The following is a 26,942-nucleotide window of genomic DNA, read 5'->3' on the forward strand; positions in this document are numbered from 1 at the left end:
CAACAGGTATATATGCATACATGTTACCATTGTGTAATAAAACAGCCTAAAACTAGTTTTGGATGATTCTTCCTTTTTGTATTCAATACCAAACTCATTCATCAGACCGGGAATGTCTGAGCAGTACACTAAATCACGTTCTTGTTGAAAAACCTTGGAAAATTGCTGCTCTCTCTTTCTATACACGTATATGCTGGCTCCAGCTGCCAATAAGTTCTTTTCTTTTAATCTAGAGCCAAGCAATTCAGCTTTTTCTTTCATTATGCCCAGATCCCTAACTAAATCGTTAAGCTCAGTCTGAGTAAACAATTTGGGCTCTAGACTTTCTGTATTACATTGGAATTCATCATCATCTGGTTCATCCAAATCAGATTGTACAACAGAAAATACTTCTGCTGGAATAGAATTTAAATCATCTGGTGGTCCAGGAACCAGCGAATCTACACCATGCTCTACTGGTTAGATGGCGGACACAAGGTTAGAGTAGCTTATTACCTTCTTGTTTTTCGCATTATGACCAGTAATATCAACACTGAAAAAGTAGCAAACATCAGAATGATTTCTTGGCTCCCTCCATATCATAGGAACAGCAAATCTAAAGGTTTTTTCCTCCTTTTTGGACCATTTTCTCAGATCTTCAACACACACATAACATACCTTATGCTGCGCCCAAGATTTACCTCGATCACCAAGTTTAGATCCAAAGTATAATAGATAACGTTTTTCGTAAAGTCTGTAATGTTTCTTTTGTGTTTTTTAATCACAAATTCACCACAAATATAACAAAACTGTCAGCAGAGTTTTTACAACCATAATTATACATTATACTGAGCACATGTACAGGAAATGGGAAAGTGAGGTTAGGTTGACAGTAAACAAAACACCATCTGTTAACGCAAAAATAGAACTGACCTTTTTTTGCCAGCAAATGTTTTTCAGCAGTGCTACCAACGTCATCTACATTCATTACACCTCCTTTTTAAATTATTTTAACTACATAAAAGCTGTTAAATTCTTTAAAAAAATCGCTAAATTCAATTAATTTAACTGTAAAATGTGAAGAAATGGTGAGAGATACACTTTTTTAAGTATCATATTTGGGTTTCCCACCCTAAAAACATAAGAATAAGGTATTATCAGCAAAAAAAGTTTTCCATCATTGGCCTGTGTTATTATATCGGTGTCGTCTTGAAAGGAAATGCTGAGTTGCAGATAGGCACAAACAAAAAGACTGTCACAAAATAAGCTTTCAGCCAACAATGCCTTTGTCAAAAATGGACAAAAACACACACACACACACACACACACACACACACACACACACACACGAGCACAGTCTCTGGTAGCTGAAGTCAGACAGAATATTGTTACAGTCCATCCTGGATTTTCCATTGTTTGATCTGGAAAGGAAATTTCGATACATATAGATGCAAGTTCTACCTCAAAATCCAAAAGTGGGAATGTACATAGTAAATGTTATTTGTAGAGAATTGTATCCAGGTTAGCTATTCTGCGAGAGATAGAAATAGTGTTACTTTCAGAAGCATTTAAAAACTAATCCGTTTGAGGTTACTGGTATTGCAGAACATCAAGCGAAGTTGAAATTGGAAAGGAAACGCTCATAAGAATGTGTTAGCAGGATAAAGACTGCACCTATACACGAATGCACTCTTAAGTTAAGCTCTGGTCCCACATCAAACAGTGGGTGTTTGAATGGTCTCCGTGAGTTACACACCACATATGGCAATGTAGGACTCAGTCGTGGGACTTAACATCCTAGAACAAAGAAACACATATATTTGTCTGATAGCTAAAGTAGATATTATGTGAAAATGTGGACACTGTAACAAGGCCATTGTAAGCATGTGTGTTTTGAACTGTGGTTGCATAAAATATTGGTAGAGGTCAGCTGTGCACTACCTCATTTACAACCTCAGCAAGTACTTCCATAGTAGCCATTACCAGATGCTTTATGCACTCTACTTTACTTTGCATTGTACATAGCTTATGGCTAATTACTTTCTTCTCTTACACTGAAATGAGCAAAGAGACATCAGGGGGTTTGATTGCAACTCTCAGGACATCAGAATGGATCATCAACCCATGTGTTGTCTTGCTCTTGGAGAAAAACAGAACAAAGGTGTGGGCTGGCTGACCTGCAAAAAGGAGGTAGTGTTTGTTCCCCTCCCCCTCCCCCTCCCCCCTCCTGCATTGCTCCACACATATTGGGCATTCAGAATTCTCATTTGTCTATGCTTGCATCCACAGTGCTATGTTGTAATGTCCACAGAAAAACGATCATGCTGAGAGTTCCTGTTAAGTGCAAGATTGGTTCACACATCCCGCAAAAGGGATGTACAATATGCTAATCAGGACTTACATGCAACAGATTCAAAATCAGTGCAACAGATTCAAAATCAATGTCATGCAGATTTTGTAACTATTGAACTGGATGGGAAAAGGAAGATAATGTTGAGACACACCTTAAGTCAGAGCACTCTGTTCACCAGCGAGAAAATGCTGCTGGTTCTCAGCAGAAACAATCAGTTGCTTAATACTTAAATAGAGCCAAAAGAAGAAAATAAGCAAAGACTGTTTTGGGAAAAATCTATTGACGTTTATGCAGAAGAAAATATTCCACTAAAAAGCTAATATTACAGAGAATAAAAACTATTTATTCTCTTTTATTATTATTTTATCTCCAATAACTTTTTTGTGACCAGTTTCATCTTTATGCACATTGTGTGGTTATTTTTTTTTAAATTAAATGTCTAACTTTTTTATAAAAAAGAGTTTGTATGAATATTCTGGCAAAAACTGATGCTTATTATGCCATAAAATGATACTAATTTCTCCATAACTGGTGCACTAACATTTGTGCGTCCATGTCATAAGAGTCAGTCACAAACATTTGGAGTGCTGCCTTGTATTCCTCACAACCAATGTGATGACATTTCCCTGCCAGAAAGAGCTGCAGGAGGCACAGATGGAACTCATGTTGGTACAAGATCAGAGCTATAGGACAGTCAGTCTCTCATCCAAATTGAAGGAACTGATTCCAGTCACATGGGATGTATGGGTTTGCGCAAAAGTGTTCTACCTGCCCTTGCAATTCCAAATTCCTTTGCCCTGGATCACTCTTGGCAGATTTAACTGTATCTGTCAACAACATTCAGCCTTCCCTCATAGTAAAGTCTCAATCTGAACACTGTGTTGAGCCCAGAAAAGTACTTATTTGATTTACACTATTTATTTTGATGGTGGTTATATACTTGAATTTGGTATTTACAGGTAAACCACTGTGCCACAAATGAATGGGTAGCTTTGTCTCTGGTGTGGGATGTGACACCTGTTTTTCATGCCCAGTGACAAAATGAGTGAGCAACTCACATTTCTCTTCATATCTCTGAAGGAATGTCAGACTTATGATTTTGTATTCACTGTCTTGCCCATACTGGAAAAGCAAGGGGGTGCAGTGACAGTGTGGCCTCAGCAGCCAGAGAGTGTGGTCATGTGTGTGTTGCATTTGAGTGAGTTTGTGTGTGTTCTATCTCTGATGAAAGCCTTGTTGGCTGAAAGCTCATTATCTGACAGTCTTTTTGTTGTGCCTCTCTGTGACTCAGTGTCTCCACTATATATGGTGAGTGGCAACTATCCTTTTCATAATATCATTATATTTTAAGATCAGAAAGAAAAGGATAGAATTTTAGGCTCACTGTAGAATTATATCATTTAAATTATTAACATATTATGTAAAGTGAGAAATTTCTTGCTACAAATTACTTGCCACTTATACAGTGGTAGGAAAAAAATATGGAAACACCATTAGAAATGTATGCTTGTACATAAATGCAGGTGCTAGCCAAGCCAGCATGTGGCACTGTTGTATTTGACCATGAATGACATATGTGTGGTGTCCTCAGTATGGTTCAAGTGTGTCAGTCATGTTGAGAATAGTTCTTGTATAATTGTGAGTGCACCATCGTCACATTGTTGATATGTCAGGTGCTTCCATAACAAAGACAGCCAAAGCGTTTGGTATTTCAAGCGACACTGTATTGAAGATTTATATGCATTCAGGAGATGAGAAAGCTTTCACATGCTAACTCACAATGCAGACAAAACTGTATTGAGTGATCATGACAGATGGTTGTTTAAGAGATTTTAACAAAAAATGAAAAGATGACAGCTGCAAAAGTCACTGCAGAACTGAAAGTTGCACTCATGAATCCTGTCAGCATCAAAACAAGACAAAGGGAGCTCCACAAGTTGGGAATTGCAGGACCACCTGTAATTCCAAAACCACACACCAGCGACACAAATCCATAAAACCTGGACTATGGAACAATGGAAGAAACCCTATTGGTTCTGTTTCACACAGTTTCAAACTTTTGGCTGAGTTTACGTGTAGCTCATGCTGCCCCAAGTCTACAATGCAGACTGCTTGATGCTAAGAGTGAAACATGGCAGGAGTTTGGTGATGAATTGGGCAAGCTTATCATGGTGTTCTACAGATATTCATGGTTGCTCTGCAAGGTTGCATTACAGCCAACGATTATACAACCATTCTGGCTGGCCAGGTCCCTATCATTGAACAATATTTATTTCGCAATGGTAAGGATGCACAGGGCCGCTGAAAGCCAGGACTGGGCCACACCTCCAAATATAGCAATTCAAGTATATTGTTATTTTAAAGAAGTTGTGACGTGATTTAAACATAATTCAATTTGGGGAATATTGGACACACACCAAAAATACACACTGGAATGAAATAGAGAATAAATATAATTTCTTATTGAACATTGAACATATCTTCGCAAATACAATTGGTCCATGCACGGGGCCAATCTGTTCCAAAAAGACTGATGACCATAGATGTTAAGTCCCATAGTGCTCAGAGCCATTTGAACCATTTTGTTCCAAAAAGCAGCACACGAAAATGTGGTTTTTCAGAGGATCATGACTCAGGTTCTATTGACACATTTGACAAGGGGTCAACTGTTTTGGGTAGCCTTTGTCCTCGTGACTATTTATACACTTATTGGAAGAACTAGCATACTATAGCTGTCCTACAGTAAAAGACCAAAATTTAAACATTACCAAACTTTCTCAAGCCTAGGCAAATTGAGGAAATTGATTGGTTCTTCTGCATTAGGTGTGGTCTAGGGTGGACCTTAGGTGGCTTATAAAAGCAACATTTGTTCATGGGCAATTTCTGAGAAAATCGTGAAAAACCACAATTTTTTGGGCATGAAGAAAACCAATTGTTGGGATGGCCACATCAATAATTTCCATGGATGGGAGAGTGTCAATCTGTACGGTATGTTCTTAAGATGATATTCTCATAGAACTTCGAAACTTTTCTCAGTATCATTATCTGGTACCGAGGTCCAGGTTACAAAGTTGTTGTACTTATGCAGCAAAATATGTGTATAATGTCCAGACTGAAGCGTAAATACAATTTTAATTGACATTGTGGCACATAGCGAGGGTTCCATGATCATTGCAAAGGTTCTGAGGTCACCAAACTATGTTTTAGTCAGCATTTGTTCACCAGTAATATTTTATAGCACACTGTCTCTGTATAATGGGCACTTCACACCTATACAAATACAATGCAAAATAGGCTAAAAAGAGTCTTAACTACCTGAAAAGAAGTTTACATGACTAGCAAAAATTATGTAAAACTATGAAGACTACAAATCCAGTTAAATATTTCTAATAACATTTTTACTGTCTTATAACACAAATCATAAGCTGGTTGCTTTCAATGAATTTCGATTGATGAGCAAAGTATTGAGAAAAAATGTACACCAAACGATTTTGGGTTAACTTTATATCATGCATACTTATTTATTGTTTATATGTGTCAAAGTATATAAATGTATAAATTCTAAAAATTTACTGACCTATATGATTCATTTTACATAAGCTGTGTATGTTGCTATCACAGAGAAAAGAAGGAAACTAGCAGAGAAATGCTCCTGTTGGAGCACAAAAAAGGCAAATATGTTCCCTTTTAAAAGATACTGACAGATAATTGAGGAGTGCTGCCTCAACCAGCTGCCTCAATCCTCATTCCACCATCCTCACCAAAAATTTTGACATTTGAACATGTTCACGCTTTTTTGTGCTGGAAAAGAATGACGGAGAGACAGCGATAGTGGAAGAGAAAGGAGACAGTGCCAATGGGGGAGGAGAAGGGAGGAGACAGTAATGGGAGAGAAAAAGTATCAGTAAAAGACAAAGACAGATGGACGAAGACAATAGCAGTGGTAGCCAAAGAGAGAGGAGATACAGATGGTCAGCTGCCAGTAAAAGAGAAAGACAGAGAAACCGTGGGAGGAAAGAGAGAGGAGACAGTGGAAATGAAAAAGAGAGATGAGTGGGCACAATATAGAGGCTTGGGGTGCCTGGACCCTCCCAGACCTGAGAACTTTAACACTTGCTCCACAACACTATTTCTGAATTAACAGATATCAGAAGTCTCTGTGAACATACAGACTTTTAGCGCCAGGTCTCATTAACCTTTGCTATCAAAGAGCACTATAGTGCAGTAGCACAAACATACCTTTCACTCCCTACACGGTTATCACGGAAGATGGAACTTGCTCCCTCTTCCCCTGACTAAATACCTTGGAAAACAATAGTACCATGAATATGGGTAGTACCATGCCAAATATCTTAATATTGTGGTACTCTATTTGCTGTAATTTTTTAAAGGGACAGCTGCTTGCTCAGTTCTGCTGCTTACAGAACTTTAATTGGTCAGTTTTCAGACCCAGTTCCAAGTTTCTTTTACTTTTTTTTCTTTTTTTCATGTTGTCATAGTGGCATGTATATTTGCCACTGTAAAAACAGAAAGATGATTTTAATTACTAAGGAAAATTACCAGTGACTGATACTTGTAAAACAAGACAAATAACATTCAATATCTTTTTCTCATTTTAGAGTTATAAAATAAGGATTTCATACATCACATTTAGCTTTCTTTGTTACTCTGTAAATGGAGTATCTGAAAAGTTTCAACCGGAAGCAACACAATTATGCTTGATGTGTGAACATGTATTCCAAAAGACACTTATAAGAATTTGGTTCATCAGGAGGGATGGCACTAACAAACATGCACTTGTATTTTGGTGTTACCAACATATCCTGCCATCTCTTATGACAGTCATATAATTGAGTCATTCTAATGTGATTTTCACCGAGATGGAAAAAAGTGAGTGTAATTCAGTGATACATTTGGATGGGAAAATGTGCACCCAGGACATTCAGGAGATGATGATATTGAAGAAATCATTCAATAACATGATTCTCACAGATTGCCAAATAGTCCAGTCAAGGAAGGAAAATAAGGGGGAAAAACTCGTGTGGTCACAAATTTTTGCACAGTGCTAGGAGGGAATTTTTCTCGAATAACTCAAAGACTGCGGCTTCTAGCAAAAATGTTTCTCAGTACAAAATTAAACTGTATTAAATTTCCTACCAAAATGTCCTATTCATTTTTTCTCAAGGACTAACGGTTTCCCCATGCAGGGAATTGAAAAAGTTTGCAGATAACTAAAAATATTGTGCATCTTCACATTTTCATGGCACAATGACTGCTCTATTAAATTTCTGGTGTGCAGCCTCATAAATTCAGCTTCTTCTAATATTTCAACTGCATATCATTCAGCCATCTTCAGAGTGAGCCAAAAGACAGACACGTACTCTGTCCTTTTAAGCTCACAGACTGCACCACTGCAAATGCAGCCACAGGTACACAGATGCCAGAGATGATTGGCAGCAAAGAAGCACAATGAGCATTAATTATATCTGTCACTGCACAGTTGATCCACACTGGGATGTCAGTGTATCACTCTGAGCTGCACTGTCACTTCTTTGTAAGTTTATTACAGAAAGTGCCGGATTCCATGACACACGCTAAATCCACTATCCCTATTAATTAAATTCATTACCAAGCAAATTTCAATTGCCTCTTTCACCATTGAGTCCTAGAAAGATAATGTAGACACTAAAATTTTGATGTTTTTGTACAATATAGTGACCAAAATCAACAAAGTGTTCAGCTACAGCTGATTTATTTGCTGTAAGAGTGGGTGTACCTGTGGTATTCTGTAGATCTTTCACGGACTGTACGAATTGTCTGTCAGATATATGAGAGGCCACATTCTCAGGGGATCGTGTAAACCCCAGCCTTCCATAGCAACAAATCACCTGTAATGGAACCCAAGAGTGCTACTGTCTTTGGTGGAAAACGAAAAATCATTTTTACTTTGTACTTGCTGACAATGTGTTCTGCATTTGATGATAGACTTCCCACATATGGAAGGAAAGTCATGGATTTAAATCTTCCTGTGTCTTCTTCTGCATTGTTTATGGCCACCTTTGGTTTTATTCATAGTACCTTACATGTCTGCTGTGGTGAATACTTGTTGGCATCAAAAGCTCTCTCTATTTGTGGAAGCTCATCTTGCAGACTGCTCTCGTCAGTAATGATGTGTGCCCTGTGAACTAAAGTTCTGAGAATACTCATCATTTGCAAAGGACGGAGCAGCTATTTGAACATAAATATAAATCTTTCTGCATCAGTTTTCGGTACAAAGTCCTTCATAAATAAATTTTAGCATCAACATAATCTTCCAGTGTGTCGGCGATGAAAAGGAACTGAAATTCACTTGGTGACGAATTTAATTAATAGAGACAATCGCTTCAGCTTGAATAAGTCGTGGAATCTGTCGCTTTTTGTAATAAACTTACGAAGACACTGTGACAGTGCAGCTCAGAGCGATACACTGGCATCTCAGTGTAGATCAACTGCGCAGCACATGCACATTGTACTTCTTTGCAGCTGATAAATTTCTCTGACACCTGTGTATCTGTGGTCGCATTTGCAGTGGCGTGGTCCGCTAGTTTAAAAGGACTGAGCGAGTACTGAAGCGTCAGTCTTTCTGCTCACTCTGAAGATGGCTGAATGATATACAGTGGAAATATTAGAAGATGCTGAAAGTATGTGACTGCAAACCAGAAATTTAATGGAGCATTAAAAATATTTTCCTAGGGGTATAAAATTAATTTTAATTTTCAAAGGAATTGGGTATTGTGTGTCACATAAAAGTACATTAGAACTGCATCAAGGGATAAAGTATGTTCCATGGATGTAAAAGGGTGGAGAAGGAGAGGTGTGTGTGGTAGAAGAGTGAGGGAAGCTGGGTCACCATGGTGTTTTCATGCCCTTCTCCTCCTTCATAGGCCTGCAACCTGAAGCTCGAGCAGGTGTTGCCCCCTCTATGTACTTACTACATCACAGGAAGCAACTACAAGATCTTCCACAAAGTTATATGGGCCTTCCACAGTGTGTCTTATAAATCACTGGCAGTGTGCAGACATGCCAAGGGAGTGTTTATTTTGCAAAAAAATCCGTTAACAGTACATGGAATGGAAATACTTGTTACTAATAACAGTAACACAAGTAATGTATGTGGACAGAATCCAGGTAAATCTCTGCATGCTGTTCTAAACTACTAGAGGAAAAGTTGATTCTGAGTCAACATGTACAACAGCTGCAGTATTCTTCAAGGAAAGGCAACTTCTCCCATCATGACTGCTGCTTTACAGACAAACTATAGCTCATCAGCATTTCCCGTTCAGTTCTCTTATATGAATAGACAAAATAACATCAGTTTAGTGAATACTTATTGCAGTTCTTAAGTGAGCCATTATATAAAAAACATCAGCTGCTGGAGCTGTCAGCTATCTACTACTAGAAGAGCCTTTTCCAGCTGTAACATGCTGTCAATATATATTTGACAGTGTCAATTTCATTACCTCCATTGACACTACCTGGAATGATTTTCACAGCATGAAGAGTATAAAATGCATCATGCCAGCCTCACATCTCCCAAAATATGAAGAGGACCCAGGTCTTAAATTGTCTCTCTCTGCAACAAAAGTAGGTCACCTAGGTGTTACAGAACTGTAGATATTTCAATATAAGTCAAGCACTGCATTACAGCAGATTACCGTTGAAAACATGATCAATCCCTTTCCTCCAGACATACTCATGCCCATCTTGGAATGTATATTGTGGATGTATAGTAAGTGGCTCCACTTACTCCACGGCCCACTATACAAGTGCCAGCAATTCCTGAACATAAAATATTTATCAAATCTACCAGTAACACAATTAATGACGAAAGAAGTGCAGTAACTTTTTGGTAATTCAGTAATTCGCCACCATGTGACTAAAACACAATTACACACCTATACAATGCGATGTCAATGATAGACAGCAGCAATATGCCACATTTGCCAATTCAATCCCTTTCCCACCAATACTGCATAATTCTCTGACAACATCACACTTACAAATTAAACACACAGGAATGCATTTTATATAAAATGCCCACTTAAGAACAGCAAATAAGTAATCATCCAATAGATCGAAAATAACTCTACTACATCAACACTTGCTCAGTGAAGTTATTTTATCAGTGGAGAGGAAACGCCCAGGAGCTATAGTCTGTAGACTGAAAATTGAGTAGAGGGAGAAGGTGCCTTTCCAGGAAGAATGCTGCAGCTGCTATGCACGATGACTTAGAATTAGTGTCCACTCCACCAGTGTAGAAAATGGTGCAGAGATTTACATAGATTCTGTCCATATGCATTAGTTACATTAGTATTATTAATAAGTCATATTTGCTTCACATGTAGTGTTAACACGCTTTGTGGAAAATAAACAACCCCCGGGCATGTCCGTGCACTATATTGCCAGTTATTAATAAAGTGCATTGTGGTGGATGTGTATAACTTTATGAAACACCTGCAACTGCTTCTTATGATGCAGTCGGTTAAACAAAGGGGGAGAATCACCTGCTCGAGCTTCAGTTTGCAGACTTGTGAAGGAGCGAAGTGCATGAACACAATCCAGTGCTTTACCCCACACATATCCCCCTTCCATTCTATTACACCCCCCTGGAATGCAAGTTCTTCTTTGACTCGGTTCCACTACACTTAGATGTTGTACACAAATTTATTATCTGTTTTAACTCACTTCTTTTGAATATAAACATTAATTTTATAAAGCTAGAATAATATTTTTAATAATCTACAATTTTTAACTCACCTGAATGTGGAAACTGACAGTCCTACAGAAGAAATAAACAGGACCTTTTTTTGTAGGAAATTTAAAATAGTTTTAATTTTGCAGTGGGAAACATATTTGCTAGAAGCTGTGGTTTTCGAGTTACTTGAGAAAAATGTAAAAAAGGGACCTTTAAACCCACCCCCACACCAACCCAAACACCCCACTGGTCAGCATTTTTAGTACATTGTTTTGGAGACATCCTCTTAGCACTGTGCAAAAATGTTTGACCCCACAGGTTTTTCCCCCTAATCGACATCTTTCGGTCTACATTAACTGGGCTGAAATGAATGTGTGTGAGTAGCAGAGGCCATTAATGCTGAGAATGGTAACAGCAGTTCACATTTTACATTATAAGATGGTGTTGAATGCATTGTCAGCTCACAAGGTGTTGCCACTGCATACAGTGGACAAGAAGCTGATGGAACTGTCAGAGTAGATTAGAAAGCTGCGTTTGAAGAAAGAATAAGTGAGATCCAAAGCACTTTTTTGTGTTGAGTTGTCCACACTGATGAATCCTGAGTTCTGCACTATACCCCAAAACCAAGAAACAATCCAAATAGTATATGGCTTCCAATGAATCTGTTCCAAATAAGGTGAATTCTGAATCGAAATACCAGTACTTACTGAGTCCCCTTCTGCTGGATTGAGATGTGAATACCGGTTTTTGCATTTGTGTTGGTCAGTAAGATTTGTCAATGGCCTTTATGTGTGAGGGCCTTTCGATAAGTAATGTAACACATATTTTTCTCAGCCAATTTCAGCTGGAAAAAAGGGGAATGTTGTGGAATATTCTTAGTTCATCCCCTATAGTTTCATGAAGTTCTGATGGGTGGCGATGCTATACGTAGCCTTCAGAATGGCATCTGTAACAGATGTGTGTTCCAAGCAGAAAACTGTCATTGAGTTTCTTTTACAGAAAAGGCAGAGTATTGCAGATACTCATAGGCAATTGAAGAATGTCTACTGAGGCCAGGTGAGGCATCTGTCATCATTGCAACAAGTTGCCCAAACCTGCCTGATCTCCCATGCGCTGGCCGGCCACACGCAGCTGTGACTCCTGCAATGCTGGAATATGTGACGCTCTCATTAAAGGTGAATGGCAGGTCACAATCAAACACCTCACTGCACAACTGGACTTCCCTGTCAGTAGTGCCGACACATTCGTCCACCGGTTGGGGTACTCAAAGGTGATTGCACCTGCTGGGTTCCTCACTGTCTGACAGAAGAACATAAAAAGCAATGAAAGGCCATCTGTGTAGAATTACTTGCATGTTACAAGGCTGAGCCTGACTATTTTTTGTCAAGTGTCATCACAGACAATGAAACATTCGTTCATCACTTTGAACTGGAAACAAAACAGCAATCCACAGAGTGGCGCTACACCAATTCACCTTCAAAGAAAAAGTTCAAAGCTGCACCCTCAGCCAGTAATGTCATGGCTACAGTATTCTGGGTCTCTGAAGGGGTTCTTTTTTATGTCCTCCCTCATGGTACAATAATCAGCTCTGAAGTGTATTGTGCCATCCTCAGGTAATTGAAGAAATGACAAGTCTTTTGTCACCACAAAAATGCAAACAAACTTCTCCTTCTTCATGACAGTGCAAGGCCTCGCACGAGTCTGTGGATCCGAGAGGAGCTCACAAAACTTTGTTAAACTGTTTTCCTCCTTATCCACCTTACAGTCTCACACCTTCCAACTTCCATCTGTTTCACCCAATGAAGAATGCACTCCATGAGGAGCAGTATGTTGGTGATGGAGAGGTTGTTGATGCAGCAAGATGTTGGCTTTGACATTCACAAGGATAGTAGTACTATGTGGGCATACAGACCCTCCCAGTAAGATGGCATAAGGGCATCGCATTGAATGGAGATTATGTTTGGAAACAGGGATTTGTAGTAAGAAGAGTGGGGAATAATAAGGTGTGCTGGACTACGAAGCAATACTGACCTGCTTTCAGAAAAAAAGTGTTGCATTACTTATTGAATCCCCCTCATAGTAGACGCCAGAGAACTAATTAATGTTTGATTTCTGTGTGTTGGTACGACATGTTTGTGGTGGTGGTGGTGGTGGTGGTGGTGGTGGTGGTATCAGCAGCAGTAGTAGTAGAGATGTGAGTGGCCGCACCAAAACAAAGCCATATTTTTCTTGTTGCTAACAAGAGAATTGTTTTTACAGGTATGTTCAGCCTGCTGACAAGAGTGATCTAACAGCCCACGTTAACATAGCAGCAATGTGCTGCCGCCTAACAGAAGAAATGCTGCAGTGTGGCAATGATCTGTGGGTGGTACCAGAGGATCTGGTTGCACAGATAAGGCGCCTTAACGAGGAGGAACGATATCTCAAGGGACATAAAGAAAACAGCAAACCGGTACAGTATTGCCTAGTTCATATGTTTTCTCTACTAGTTAGCTGTTTGACCTAATCATTCGTTAAGGAATTATTCCTGTTGTCCATTTCAGATGAAAAAATTGCTTGGTCGTAAGGGCCCAGCACGTGAACCTATAACGCGGAAAATTGATAACGAAGTTGACTTCCAAGATGGAGTGATACGAGTAAATGCACCACAATTCCAACTGAATGAAATACGTGTGCAGTTAACAGATGCGACAACAGCTGGTGATGTAGTTCTTCGGTAAGACTGTGGTTAATTATATGACCTCTGGGAAACAGCCATTTTTGGAAATTTATCTTCCAATAGTCTGTTTCTCTTATAAAAGCCTGCAACATAATTTTGTCTTACAAAAGACAATGGGAAAGCCTAGGATGGAAATGCAACAATATGTAAAGGACAAATTACTGCTCACCACATGGATGTGTCATATAATCACAGACAAGCAAAATCAAAAAGAATGATAAAAATATCCAGCTTTTGGACTATGTCCACACCAGAAACAGAAAACACACACAGTCACTGTTTCTGGGCGAGATAGAAGGTGTGTGTAGTACTGGAGTCAGAGTGGGGGAGGGCATAGGCAGTTGAAGGACTGGGGACTAGTGGAGATTGAGGCCAGGGGTGTTACAGGAATGAAGGATACTTTGCAGGGATGCTTCCAGCTGATGTTGCTGGGAAGAAGCCAGATGGACAGGATATGATGCAGTCATTAAAGTGAAGCACATTGTATGTTCAGCAACTGGGTGGTCCGCTGTCTCTCGGCCGCAGTTTGGCGGTGCCCATTCATCCAGACAGAAAGCTTGTTAATAGTCATTCCCGCATAGAATGTGGTACAGTGGTTATAGTTAAGTTTGTATGTAGATCACATGGCTGGTTTTGCAAGTGTTCTTTGATGGGGTAGGAGATACCTGGGACATCACTGCAGTAGGTGGTAGTGGGAGGACATATGGAGCAGGTCTTGCATCTGTTCTAATATGAGGATATGAGCCATGAGGCAAAGGGATGGGCCAGGAGTTCAATAAGGACAGACAAGGATATTGTGTAGGTTGGGAGGGTGGCAAAATACCACAGTGGGAAGAGTGGGTAGAACAATGAGCAGGATATTTCTCATTTCAGGGCCCAATAAGAGGTAGTTGAAACCCTGGCAGAGAATTTGATTCATTTGCTTCAGTCCTAGGTGGTACTGAGTTTATTGTACTACTATAGATGTCAGCCTGTGTTTAAAAAACCTAAGTTAACACAATGATATCATGAAAATTGCTGTTAGGTGTATGTTTGAAATACATAGTAAATTAAACTCTCGCGGACAGAAAGGCTGGCTAGCACTTAGCATCTGGAAGTGAAACTTTTGCTAAAGTCAATATTATCGAAATAATAAACACTGTGCTCCTAGGTTTTGGAACTAGTTGTTGCTTGTGCACTGATCAACACATTTGTTTCTTTGTGATTTAAATAATGCCCTGAATGGGATTTTCCTTTTTAAGAGTACAATGAATTTCAGCACAGTAAATTTAAGATGTTCAACTATTCATTTTATTAATGAAAAAGTACGATAAAAATTGCAAAAAGTTGCCAATGGCCACAGCTATAATTTTTTTGTTCCATTCATTTCTGTTTATTTACATAAAGTACGACGATCTCCAGATCTCACATGTTACTGAACTTTTGAACCATAATTTTTCTTTCTGCAGCATTGTGGAAGAGGCCAGTAAAAGGTCAGATGTGCCCATGACCGGAATAAAAATGCCTCGAAAGCCACAGTCTAGAGCTTTAGCAGAATTGGCTCCAAATGGAAACCTAAGCTGTATGTTAGCAACTGGATATCCAGAGATAACACTCCAGACACATTACCTTTACGAGATTGGTGGAAACATCGGTAAGAAAATTATCTATGGAGCAAAAAGTAAAACTAATGTAATCTAATAGTTTCCAGTACACATTACTTGCTCAAATTATTACTGTTCATCTATAAGAATATGAAAGAAGAGGAAAGACACATGAACAGAATTATCGAAAGTGGTTGTAGAGGTATCTTACTAACACGGAATTAAACCTGCGACAGGTAGGTTAGTGTTTGGTAACACTAATCACTGCATCACAGAGTTCGTTGTAAAATACTGTAGGACTTATGAACGTGGGACAAATAGCATCTCAATGTCAGAAGTCTTAGTACTGCTGATAGAATAATGTTAGGTAGAAAATACTAATCCTTATCTTTGAACTGGAATGTTCTTTCAGTCATGAGTGTTGTATAAATAATCAAGCCATGCTTTGAACATTGTTGCAAACCTGGATATTTTACTGGTTTGATAAAAAAAGGAAGGTTAGAAATATATTGTCACCAGATATTGCAATAAACCAAAAGCTAATTGAAATACAATGCCGTTTCTTCTTGTTCTCTCATTTCATATTCTCTGTATTACAATGAATCAGTCATTTCTTTGCATGTCATTCCTTCCTTTGTGCCCAGGATTTCTTCATTCTCTTCCAAGATTTCGACTTTATTTTAGATTTGTCTTGGAACCTTATTTTTTCGTTTTTAGTATTTATCTTAGCTGTTCTAATGAGTGACTTTTCTGTATTTTCCATAAACTAGTTAGGCTTCATTACGGTTATGGAAGAAATAAAAAATTCATTTAGTTGTTCTATTAAGACTTCATTCTGCAGGAGCGTCTATAGAAAGGTCCCAGAACTGCTCTCATTAATAAACTATCACAATGCCCACATAGTACTAGGGACAGAAAGTTGGTTGAAACCAGATGCAACCATTAATGAAATTCTAAACTCAGATTGGAATGTATACTGCAGAGACAGGCTGGACAGTGAAGGGTGAGGCGTGTTTATAGCGATAAAAACGGCAATAGTATCGAAGGAAATTGATGGAGATCAGAAATGTGAAATAATTTGGGTGAAGGTAACAGTTAAAGCAGGCTCAAACATGGTAATTGGATGTCTCTATAGGCCCCCTGGCTCAGCAGATGTTATGGCAGAGGACCTGAAGGATAATTTGGAAAATATTTCGAGTAGATTTCCCAAACATGTTATAGTTCTGGGTGGAGATTTTAATTTGCCAGATATACATTGGGAGACTCAAACGTTTATAACGGGTGGCAGGGACAAAGAATCCAGTGAAATTTTTTAAAGTGCATTATCTGAAAACTACCTTGAGCAATTAAACAGAGAACCAGTGGTGATAACATATTAGACCTTCTGGTGACAAACAGACCTGAACTATTTGAAACAGTTAACGCAGAACAGGGACTCAGCGATCATAAAGCGATTTCAGCCGTAAATACAGATATTAAAAAAGGTAGGAAGATTTTTCTGTTTGGTGAAAGTGACAAAAAGCAGTTTTCAGAGTACTTGACGGCTCAATACAAAAGTTTTGTTTCAAGTACAGATAGTGTTGAGGATCAGTGGACAAAGTTCAAAACCATCGTACAATATGCATTAGATGAGTATGTGCCAAGCAAGATCGTAAGAGATGGAAAAGAGTCACCGTGGTACAACCAAGTTAGAAAACTGCTGCGGAAGCAAAGGGAGCTTCACAGCAAACATAAACATAGCCAAAGCCTTGCAGACAAACAAAAATTACGCGAAGCGAAACGTAGTGTGAGGGGGGCTATGCGAGAGGCATTCAATGAATTAAAAAGTAAAGTTCTATGTACTGACTTGGCAGAAAATCCTAAGAAATTTTGGTCTTGTGTCAAAGCGGCAGGTGAATCAAAACAAAATGTCCAGACACTCTGTGACCAAAATGATACTGAAACAGAGGATGACAGACTAAAGGCCGAAGTACTAAATGTCTTTTTCCAAAGCTGTTTCACAGAGGAAGACTGCACTGTAGTTCCTTCTCTAGATTGTCGCACAGATGACAAAATGGTAGATACCGAAATAGATGACAGAGGGATAAAAAAACAATTAAAATCGCTCAAAAGAGGAAAGGCCGCTGGACCTGATGGGATATCAGTTCGATTTTACACAGAGGACGCGAAGGAACTTGCCCCCCTTCTTGCAGCGGTGTTCCGTAGGTCTCTAGAAGAGCAGAAGGTTTCCAAAGGATTGGAAAAGGGCACAGGTCATCCCCATTTTCAAGAAGGGACGTCAAACAAAAGTGCAGAACTATAGACCTATATCTGTAACATTGATGAGTTGTAAAATTTTGGAACACGTATTACGTTCGAGTATAATGACTTTTCTGGAGACTAGAAATCTACTCTGTAGGAATCAACATGGGTTTCGAAAAAGACGATCGTGTGAAACCCAGCTTGCGCTATTCGTCCACGAGACTCAGAGGGCAATAGACACAGGTTCCCAGGTAGATGCCGTGTTTCTAGACTTCCGCAAGTCGTTTGATACAGCTCCAACAGTCGTTTAATGAACAAAGTAATAGCGTATGGACTATCAGACCCATTGTGGGATTGGATTGAAGAGTTCCTAGATAACAGAATGCAGCATGTCATTCTAAATGGAGAGAAGTCTTCCGAAGTAAGAGATTTCAGGTGTGCAGCAGAGGAGTGTCGTAGAACCATTGCTATTCACAATATACATAAATGACCTTGTGGATAACATCGGAAGTTCACTGAGGCTTTTTGCAGATGATGCTGTAGTATATCGAGAGGTTGTAACAATGGAAAATTGTATTGAAATGCAGAAGGACCTGCAACAAATTGACACATGGTGCAGGGAATGGCAATTGAATCTCAATGTAGACAAATGTAATGTGCTGCAGATACTTAGAAAGAAAGATCCTTTATCATTTAGCTACAACATAGCAGGTCAGCAACTGGAAGCAGTTAATTCCATAAATTATCTGGGAGTAGGCATTAGGAGTGATTTAAAGTGGAATGATCATATAAATTTGATCGTTGGTAAAGCAGATGACAGACTGAGATTCATTGAAAGAATCCTAAGGAAATGCAATCCGAAAACAAAGGAAGTAGGTAACAGTACACTTGCTCGCCAACTGCTTGAATATTGCTCACCAGTGTGGAATCCGTACCAGATAGGGTTGATAGAGGAGATAGAGAAGATCCAACGGAGAGCAGCGCGCTTCCTTACAGGATCATTTAGTAATTGTGAAAGCGTTACGGAGATGATAGATAAACTCCAGTGGAAGATTCTGCAGGAGAGACGCTCAGTAGCTCGGTATGGGTTTTTGTCGAAGTTTCGAGAACATACCTTCACCAAGGAGTCAAGCAATATATTGCTCCCTCCTACGTATATCTCGTGAAGAGAACACGAGAATAAAATCAGAGAGATTAGAGCCCACACAGAGGCGTGCCGACGATCTTTCTTTCCACAAACAATACAACAGGGAGAACCGATAGAGGTACTCAAAGTGCCCTCCGCCACACACCGTCAGGTGGCTTGCGGAGCATGGATGTAGATGTGGATGTAGAGGTGTCCGTAAAAATTTAGTCTCCTTTCTTGCTTAGTATCTTATCCTGAAATTTTGTTCCTGTGATTTTTCTTAAAAACTGTTCTTTGTTTTACTTCTTATTGTTTGATCTGGCCTATGCTATTTGTGGTTTAGATTTCTGCTGCATATAATGCTTCTCGCTTAAACACTGTTTTGTAAGGTTTAATTTTTGATCCAATGAATTGTTGCATCTCTTTTTTTTCAGTTGTAAGGCCAGTTCAAGTTTGTTTTTCCTGTATTCTATTGCCTTGCATTCTCTTTCATTCCAACTAATCAATTCCCCCCCAAGATATTTAAATTCTTTTACTATTTCTGTTTTCCTTTCTGACTTTCAGGTATTTATTTGGGTTTTTGTTGTTTGTCATGATATTTGTTTTTCCAAAGGAAATGTGAAGATCTACTTTAGCTGCTTGTTTCTGTAACTCAAGAATTTATTCCTTTGCTTCCTCCATTGTTTCAGCAAATATTGTCAGGTTATCTGCAAAGGTAATGCAGTTGATTTTGAGATTTTTCTTTTTGCAACCCAGTCTTATTCTGAACTTTTTATTTTTGTTTCATTCTCTGAATAATTTCTCTAGTATACAATTAAAACAATGACTGAAAAAGACCAGCCCTTTGTCTTATTTCTGTTTTTATTTTAAGTGGGACTGATACTTCATTTATGGATTTAATATTTTAAAAATGTATTTGCAATATTGGCTTGTATTATGTTAGTTTTTTCTTATCCAAAGTCAGTTGTTCTATTACTGATACAAGGATTCTCTATCAATCGAATCGTACATCATCTTGAAATCGATGAAGGAAATGACATGTCTTTGTCCTTGATTTTTGGTATGACGTTTTTGAGGTTTAGTATTTGTTCAGAGTGTGATCTAGCCATTCTGAACCCTCCCTGGTATGCCCTCAGTTGTGTGTCCAACTGCAGCTCTGTTCTATTTAAAAGGGCTTTTGAAAGAATCTTTCAAGTTATATCCAGCAATGATATTTCTCTGTACTTGCTTGGGTCTGTGTGTAACATTCTCTTGTGAAGAGGGTGGATGAGGGCTGTTCTCTGCTGTAGTGGGATCTCCTCTTCTTCCAAAATTTTACTTAAGACACATTAAAGAGATTAATGGCATTTTTATGAGATTTTTTTCCTTAGTATGGCCAACATTTGATTTTCACCCAATGCTTCACCATTTTCTAATTCACAAATGTTTTTTGTAGTGCTTCAATTGTTGGTTTTTCTGGTTTATCAACACTGTTTGAAGAATGGGCTCACAGTTCAATAGTCTCTCAAAGTATTTCACTACACAAGTTTTCAGTATTCTTGTGAACAATGTTTCCATTAGTATCTCAAAATTGAAGGGTTGATACATTGAACTTTGATAGCTATTGCTTGAAACCTCTGTTGAAGCTTCTTGTGTTGTTTTCAATAAACTCTTCATCAGTTTGGAGGAGATTTTTGTTTTCATATGCCTTCTTAAAACTTTTTATCTACTGTTTTCCTAATTCTACTAAAATTTAATGTTTTTTCTAACTGTAATTGTTGCCAAGCCTATTTTCTTGTTGCAATGTATGTATCACATTCCCATCAACTGGCAAGCATGTTTCCTAATTTTAATTTTGGGTGCTTCTTGTTCAGCTTTTTTAAGTACGTTTTACTTGATATTTTCCCAGGTTTGAGTCTGCATGTTTTGTGTTGCCTTTGTCAACTAATGTGAACTTGGTATGCTTCTGTGCTGTATTTCCAGTCTGTAATTGGTTTTATTTTATATTTTATCTTTCAAATGACTTTAAACTTACAGTTTGTTATTAATATGCACCTCATAACACATGTACTACTATTTTCCATTAAAAGAGTTAAGCATAATAGAATTTCCATGTCTGTATTAATTTGGTTTGAAATGCAGCATACATAATTCTACTTTTTTTTTCCAGCTCAACGTAGATTAGAACACAGTGCAAATCTATTAGCTGTTTATAAGGACAATCCAAATGCTCGATGGACATTGCGCTGTGATCACAGGAATGCAAATAATGAAACATGACATGTATTGTCACACAAATGACCATCACCATCATCATCATGAACCAAATTTATAAAACTATGCAAAGAGAGCCTTGTGATCTTGTGTGAACTTTGTTAATGTGTAAAATAATTTTATATTTGCCTGTGCAACATCATACAGTCTTAACATTAGATGTACATAGTGTAATTTATTATTTTTGGAATAAATAAGAAATTCTGAATAATCTCTCATAAAATGTGAACCACCACACAAGTGAGTTGTAGGTGATGCTATGTAACCTTGAACTGTTGTAGCAATGCAGAGTGGCTAATGTAGGAATCCTAGGTTAACTAAAAAGAAGTTAAGGAACGAGACTTTATCCTTGTTGAATAAAGTAAAAAGTAAAGCTGTCAAAAACCACATTACAGTCCTACTGGTCATGCCCTTGCCTTCCTCTAATCTTCAAACTGATCTACACAGCCACTTGTAGGAGGCCCACAGTTTAATGTGGACTCTAAGCTATGCTGCAACTTCATCAACCTAACTGATTGTCAGAGTGCAAAGAAACAAGTTAAAAAAAGTCCTAGGATTAACTGGGAACTGAATTCTAGACCTTTGCATTTACTTTCTGTGCTATTATGGGGCATGATTTTAGTTTTTCTTGGGCCATGCATATTTTCTATGCACATTTACTTCTCTAACCCCTCTGAATTCATCATCATGGTAGAGGCTGATCCACACACCTGTATTTGAAAGGTTCATGTGTGAAGAAGGTTCATGGAACAAGTTTGCTTATTCTATCTGACTACAAAAACATTACCAATGTGTCCTCTCCAAATGTGGATATACTACAATTGATAAACATTAAACTGTTATGCTGCAATAAAATAACAGAGCTGCAACATACAGAAGAGGAATCCAAACATACTGCAACTGGTTCAATCAACTGCAACAAAATAAAGATCTTCCACACCAGTTTCTAGATGCACATCACAAATAAGTTTATTAAATGATTATTGCAGTACAAAATTTCAAGTGCAAATATATATCAAACAAAAGGCACTGGAATTGGTACCTACACATATACAACCACACATATATACACGATATGTACACAGTTGTCTTTCTTGACATATTTTTTACTTGGTATGTTTTGACATAGATACTTCTCTCTCATTCCTATAAACACATTATATAGTCTCCATTTATTTAACTCACAGCATTCATCACAGGCATGATAAAGATATATGAATAAAAATTTCGAAGAATATTTGTAATGTGCTCTATAAGAGATCATAATTACACATTATTATACAAGGTAAAACACACAAAACATACTCATACAAAAAGGTCCCAGTTTTATTTTGGTGGACACTGGCATTGAGTACAATCTTCCATATTTTCAACAAATTCTTCAATTTGAAGAGTCATTTCAAAGAAATTATAACGTGCATGTATATCACGAGTTGCATGCCTCAGTACCTTCTGAGGACTTACTCCAGGTCCTGAAAATAAGTGTTTATGAGTAATTAACCAATAATGGATTGGTTCAGTTATAAAAATTACAAATTCTGAGACTCAAGTTCTTCAAAGAAATAATGTTACTTACTTATCGCGAGGTGAGCAGAAAGTGCTGTTTTGTCCAGGCTCAGTGCCCATATTCTCAAATTATGGACTCTTACAACACCATCAATTTGCAAGAAGGTGTTCATAACTGATGCAAAATCTATTCCTTTTGGAATTCCTGTAAAACAAATGCTTTTATTGGTATATCATCAGAGACATCAAATCAATAATGAGACAGTAGTTTTAATGTTTAAGAATATATTGTGCTCCCTTAACAAATACCAACCACTCCCAGTCACCTTTGAGTCATATGTAACTCATTTGCTTGCACTTTTAATACTTGATATGATAGTGACAATACTTCATATCATCAAAGATTTAAAATAAGTTTTCAATTTAGTAGTGTCACAGTAAAAATCTTTGATAATTCTATCAGCACATTCTCCCCCCCCCCCCCCCCCCCCCCCCCCCATCTCCTCATTGAAGGTAGAACATGGAATGCAATAATGATCATTTTTTATGTGTGTGTGTGTGTGTGTGTGTGTGTGTGTGTGTGTGTGTGTGTGTGTGTGGCAGGGGGGGGGGGGGGAGGGGGGGAGGGAGGGAGGGAGGGAAAGGGCGCTGAATGAGAAGTTACCAGCCCCTGTCACTGTGTCATCTTACAAACCACCAAGGTAAGTATTGCCACTAGATATATATAAATGCAGGAAGGGTAAATACTATGCAGGCTTTTGAAACTGATAGTTTCTTCCATAAGAGAAGGAGACAAAGATCTTCATCCTCACAGTGGCTCCATTTCAACCTGGGGTCTCCGTGACCTGCCCCTCCTTTCTAACCTTTCCCAACCTACTCGTCTTTCCTTCCCTATCTGTCTTTCCTTCCTGAGGAAATAACTAACAAATATCAAACATGAAAGATAGGAGAAATTGTTTTACAATGTTTGTAATTCACATAAATGCGACCTTGGCTACTGTGAGGCGTTTCTAATACTCAGTCTTAGAGGTCCCAAAGTTAGACAATTCCAGTAAAAGCAGGTTAACAACAGACTAGAAATTTTACAACAAAGCTGTTAAATAGTGCTAAAAGTCTAAAATTTGTAAAAAAAAAAAAAAAAAAAAAAAAAAAAAAAAAAAAAAAAAAAAAAAAAAAAGAGAGAGAGAGAAAGAAAGAAAAGGTTGCAACCAGCATTGATGACAGCTCAATCAAAATAAAAATAACACAGTGTAATATTCAAAAGGCAAACAAAACCTTCAAATATCTAGGAGGCTACATGGACTTTTTAAGTTCATAAAGAAACAAGATATGGTTGTGAAAGTACAAAAATGAAATCAGACCTCAATATAAACCTTGCTATCTATACACAATTATAGAGAAACGTCATGGAGAGCCACAAAAGTTTAAAAAAGCCGCCAAAAAAAAAAAAACCAATGAAATCCAACTATATTTAGCTAATGTTGACAGGGACTATTACTGAGTGCTTTGTTATAACTTCTGCATATATAGAATAAAGTAGTTATAAGAACAGATTAGTGTTTCGAATTAACTAATCATAAGCATTTAAACTGAACTATTTGTCAATACAAAATATAAATAAAAAAACAGTAAAACCCACAAAACCAAATTTAACTCACTGTTTTTTTTTTAATACCTATGTTTTTCTCAACCCTGACCAACATACAAAATTTACAGACTGTTGTATAATCAGAGCATTAGAAATGTTGAGCTGATGGGGCAACATTTCAAAAATTGTTCTTCAGTAACATCTCAGAAACCGCTAGCAAAAAAATGTGACGTACGGACAGGAAGAATGAAGACATGAGTAACAATATAGGAAAGGTAACAAGACTTTATAAGGATAAAATATTTGATGTCTTTAGGCTATCTCCACTGCATGAAAAACAAGAGGCATCCAAATAATTCAGAGAAAAGTTGGAAAGTTTTAACCTTAAGTGTGGCACACAGAACTGGTTGAGGATTTAAAGCTGAAATGAGTAGTATAACGAGATGCAGAAAGAGAGTGTACTCTGCAATATAAAGTAAGGACTGCAGAGTAGCTGAAGCCAAGTCAAGCCTATCAGCAAGACAACGGTTGATTTCCTATTTTAATAACAATGGTGTCACTATTATGAGGAAGATTACTGAAATATGTTTCCCTCTAGGCTTAAGGATGTCTTGAAGGAAGCACATTTTACTGCTGTATATGTAAAATTTCAAAGTAGGCATATATTTAGAAAGGTTAGACCCACACTCAACACCAAAGACTGTTTTACTGGCAGAACACACATACAAATGCAAACAAATCTACTAAAGAAACTGTCAACACTTTGCTTGTCCATCTTCTGCTGGAGTATTGCTAGGTGGTATGGGATCTTTACCAGAAAGGACTGGCTGACAACACAGAAACAGTTCAAAGAAGAGCAGTGTCTTTTACATTGTAACAAAATGAGTCGGAGAGCGTCACAGATATGAGAAGCAAGTTGAGAGTGGCAATCATTAAAACAAAGCCTTTTTAGTCCTGGCAAGATGTTGTCTCAAAATTTCTGCTAACCCACTTTCTCCTCCGAATGCCAAAATATTTTGCTTATTCTCACCTACATAGGAAGAGTGACCATTATGATAAAATAAGACAAATTAGAGCTTGCACAACAAGATTTAGGTGTCATTTTCCTATTTGATATTTGAGAATGGAAAGGTAAAGAAATAGTCTTAAAGGGAGTCTAGCTGTATGGATCCTCTGTCAAACATTTAACTGTGCACTGCAGAGTAATCTTGTACACGCGGTTATAGAGAGAACTCGGCACTTAGTTATGCTCTCTTGTAACCATGTCTCTTAAAGCAAGGAATAAATATTCCATGATTCAAGAAATCTATTAGCCAATTTCACCTCCACAAGAGCCTTTAACAACCATCGCTGCTGTTTACCGGGTCCTACTAGACTTTTGTTGTACAACACACCAACTGATGCCCATTTGATTTGCACCACCAACAGGCTTAACAATATTTTGTGTGCTTGGTGAATAGCAGAGCACAGACTTGTATCAATTCAGTAAAGAACTACTGTATTTTAATTTCTATTTGGAACTATAGCTTATATTAATTCTTATCACAAGTTAGTATTGTCTGGTTTTGTGGTTTAAATGACAATTTGAATCTGTTATTACAGGAAGTTATATGTATTCAGTACATGTCATTGGCTCTCCAATGGTTTAGAACAAAGCTCATTAACTTCCTTTACACTGCTGTGACCGTCATGTTCAGCTCATAAAATAACAGGAACTACTGGACATGGAACTTGCCGTTGGTGGAGTGACTTGCGTGCCTCAGCGATACAGATAGCCGAACTGTAGGTGCAACCACAACGGAGGGGTATCTGTTGAGAGGCCAGACAAACGTGTGGTTCCTGAAGAGGGGCAGCAGCCTTTTCAGTAGTTGTAGTGGCAACAGTCTGGATGATTGACTGATCCGGCCTTGTAACCCTAACCAAAATGGCCTTTCTGTGCTGGTACTGCAAATGGCTGAAAGCAAGGGGAAACTACAGCCGTAATTTTTTCCCGAGGGCATGCACCTTTGCTGTACGGTTAAATGATGATGGCGTCTTCTAGGGTAAAATATTCCGGAGGTAAAATGGTCCCCCATTAGGATCTCCGGGCTGAGAAAATTTAAAAAGGGAAATGGATAGGTTACAGTTAGATAAGTGGGAATTAGTGAAGTTCGGTGGCAGGAGGAACAAGACTTCTGGTCAGCTGAATACATGGTTATAATTACAAAATCAAATAGGGGTAATGCAGGAGTAGGTTTAATAATGAATAAAAAAATAGAAACGCGGGTAAGCTACTACAAACAGAATAGTGAACGCATTATTGTGGCCAAGATAGATACGAAGCCCACGCATACTACATTAGTACAAGTTTATATGCCAACTAGCTACGAAGAGATTGATGAAATGTGTGATGAGATAAAAGAAATTATTCAGATAGTGAAGGGAGACGAAAATTTAATAGTCATGGGTGACTGGATTCCGGTAGTAGGAAAAGGAAGAGAAGGACACGTAGTAGGTAAATACGGAATGGGGTTAAGGAATGAAAGAGGAAGCCACCTGGTAGAATTTTGCACAGAGCATAATTTAATTGTAACTAACACTTGGTTCAAGAATCACGAAAGAAGGTTGTATACATGGAAGAAGCCTGGAGATACTGGAATGTTTCAGATAGATTATATAATGGTAAGACAGAGATTTAGGACCCAGGTTTTAAACTGTAAGACATTTCCAGGGGCAGATGTGGGCTCTGACCACAATCTATTGGTTATTAACTGTAGATTAAAACTGAAGAAACTGCAAAAAGGTGGGAATTTAAGGAAATGGGACCTGGATAAACTGACAGAACCAGAGACTGTAGAGAGGGAAGAGCATTAGGGAACGA

At 38.1% G+C, this 26,942-nt stretch overlaps 2 protein-coding genes across 5 annotated transcripts in view; one reads left to right on the forward strand and one right to left on the reverse strand.

The window, feature by feature from the left end:
- LOC124595972 (rho GTPase-activating protein conundrum) overlaps window positions 1–21,196 on the forward strand; it is a 244,228-nt gene extending 223,032 nt beyond the window's left edge. The window contains exons 12-15 of the mRNA XM_047134911.1: window positions 13,326–13,518; window positions 13,610–13,782; window positions 15,234–15,418; window positions 20,885–21,196. Of these exons, the coding sequence (XP_046990867.1) occupies window positions 13,326–13,518; window positions 13,610–13,782; window positions 15,234–15,418; window positions 20,885–20,994 (661 nt within the window). The 3' untranslated portion in view covers window positions 20,995–21,196. The remainder of the gene's footprint in view (window positions 1–13,325; window positions 13,519–13,609; window positions 13,783–15,233; window positions 15,419–20,884) is intronic.
- Window positions 21,197–21,931: 735 nt separating this feature from the next.
- The window catches only part of LOC124595973 (zinc transporter 2-like), a 137,224-nt gene continuing 132,213 nt past the window's right edge, over window positions 21,932–26,942 (reverse strand). For all 4 annotated transcript variants that reach the window (XM_047134914.1, XM_047134912.1, XM_047134915.1 and 1 more), the window contains 2 exons: window positions 22,565–22,699; window positions 21,932–22,460 (listed from right to left, as the gene is read on the reverse strand). In XM_047134914.1, the coding sequence (XP_046990870.1) occupies window positions 22,315–22,460; window positions 22,565–22,699 (281 nt within the window). In that variant the 3' untranslated portion in view covers window positions 21,932–22,314. The remainder of the gene's footprint in view (window positions 22,461–22,564; window positions 22,700–26,942) is intronic.

This window comes from Schistocerca americana, chromosome 2 (assembly GCF_021461395.2).
Source record: "Schistocerca americana isolate TAMUIC-IGC-003095 chromosome 2, iqSchAmer2.1, whole genome shotgun sequence".
Taxonomy (NCBI): Eukaryota; Metazoa; Arthropoda; class Insecta; order Orthoptera; family Acrididae; genus Schistocerca; species Schistocerca americana.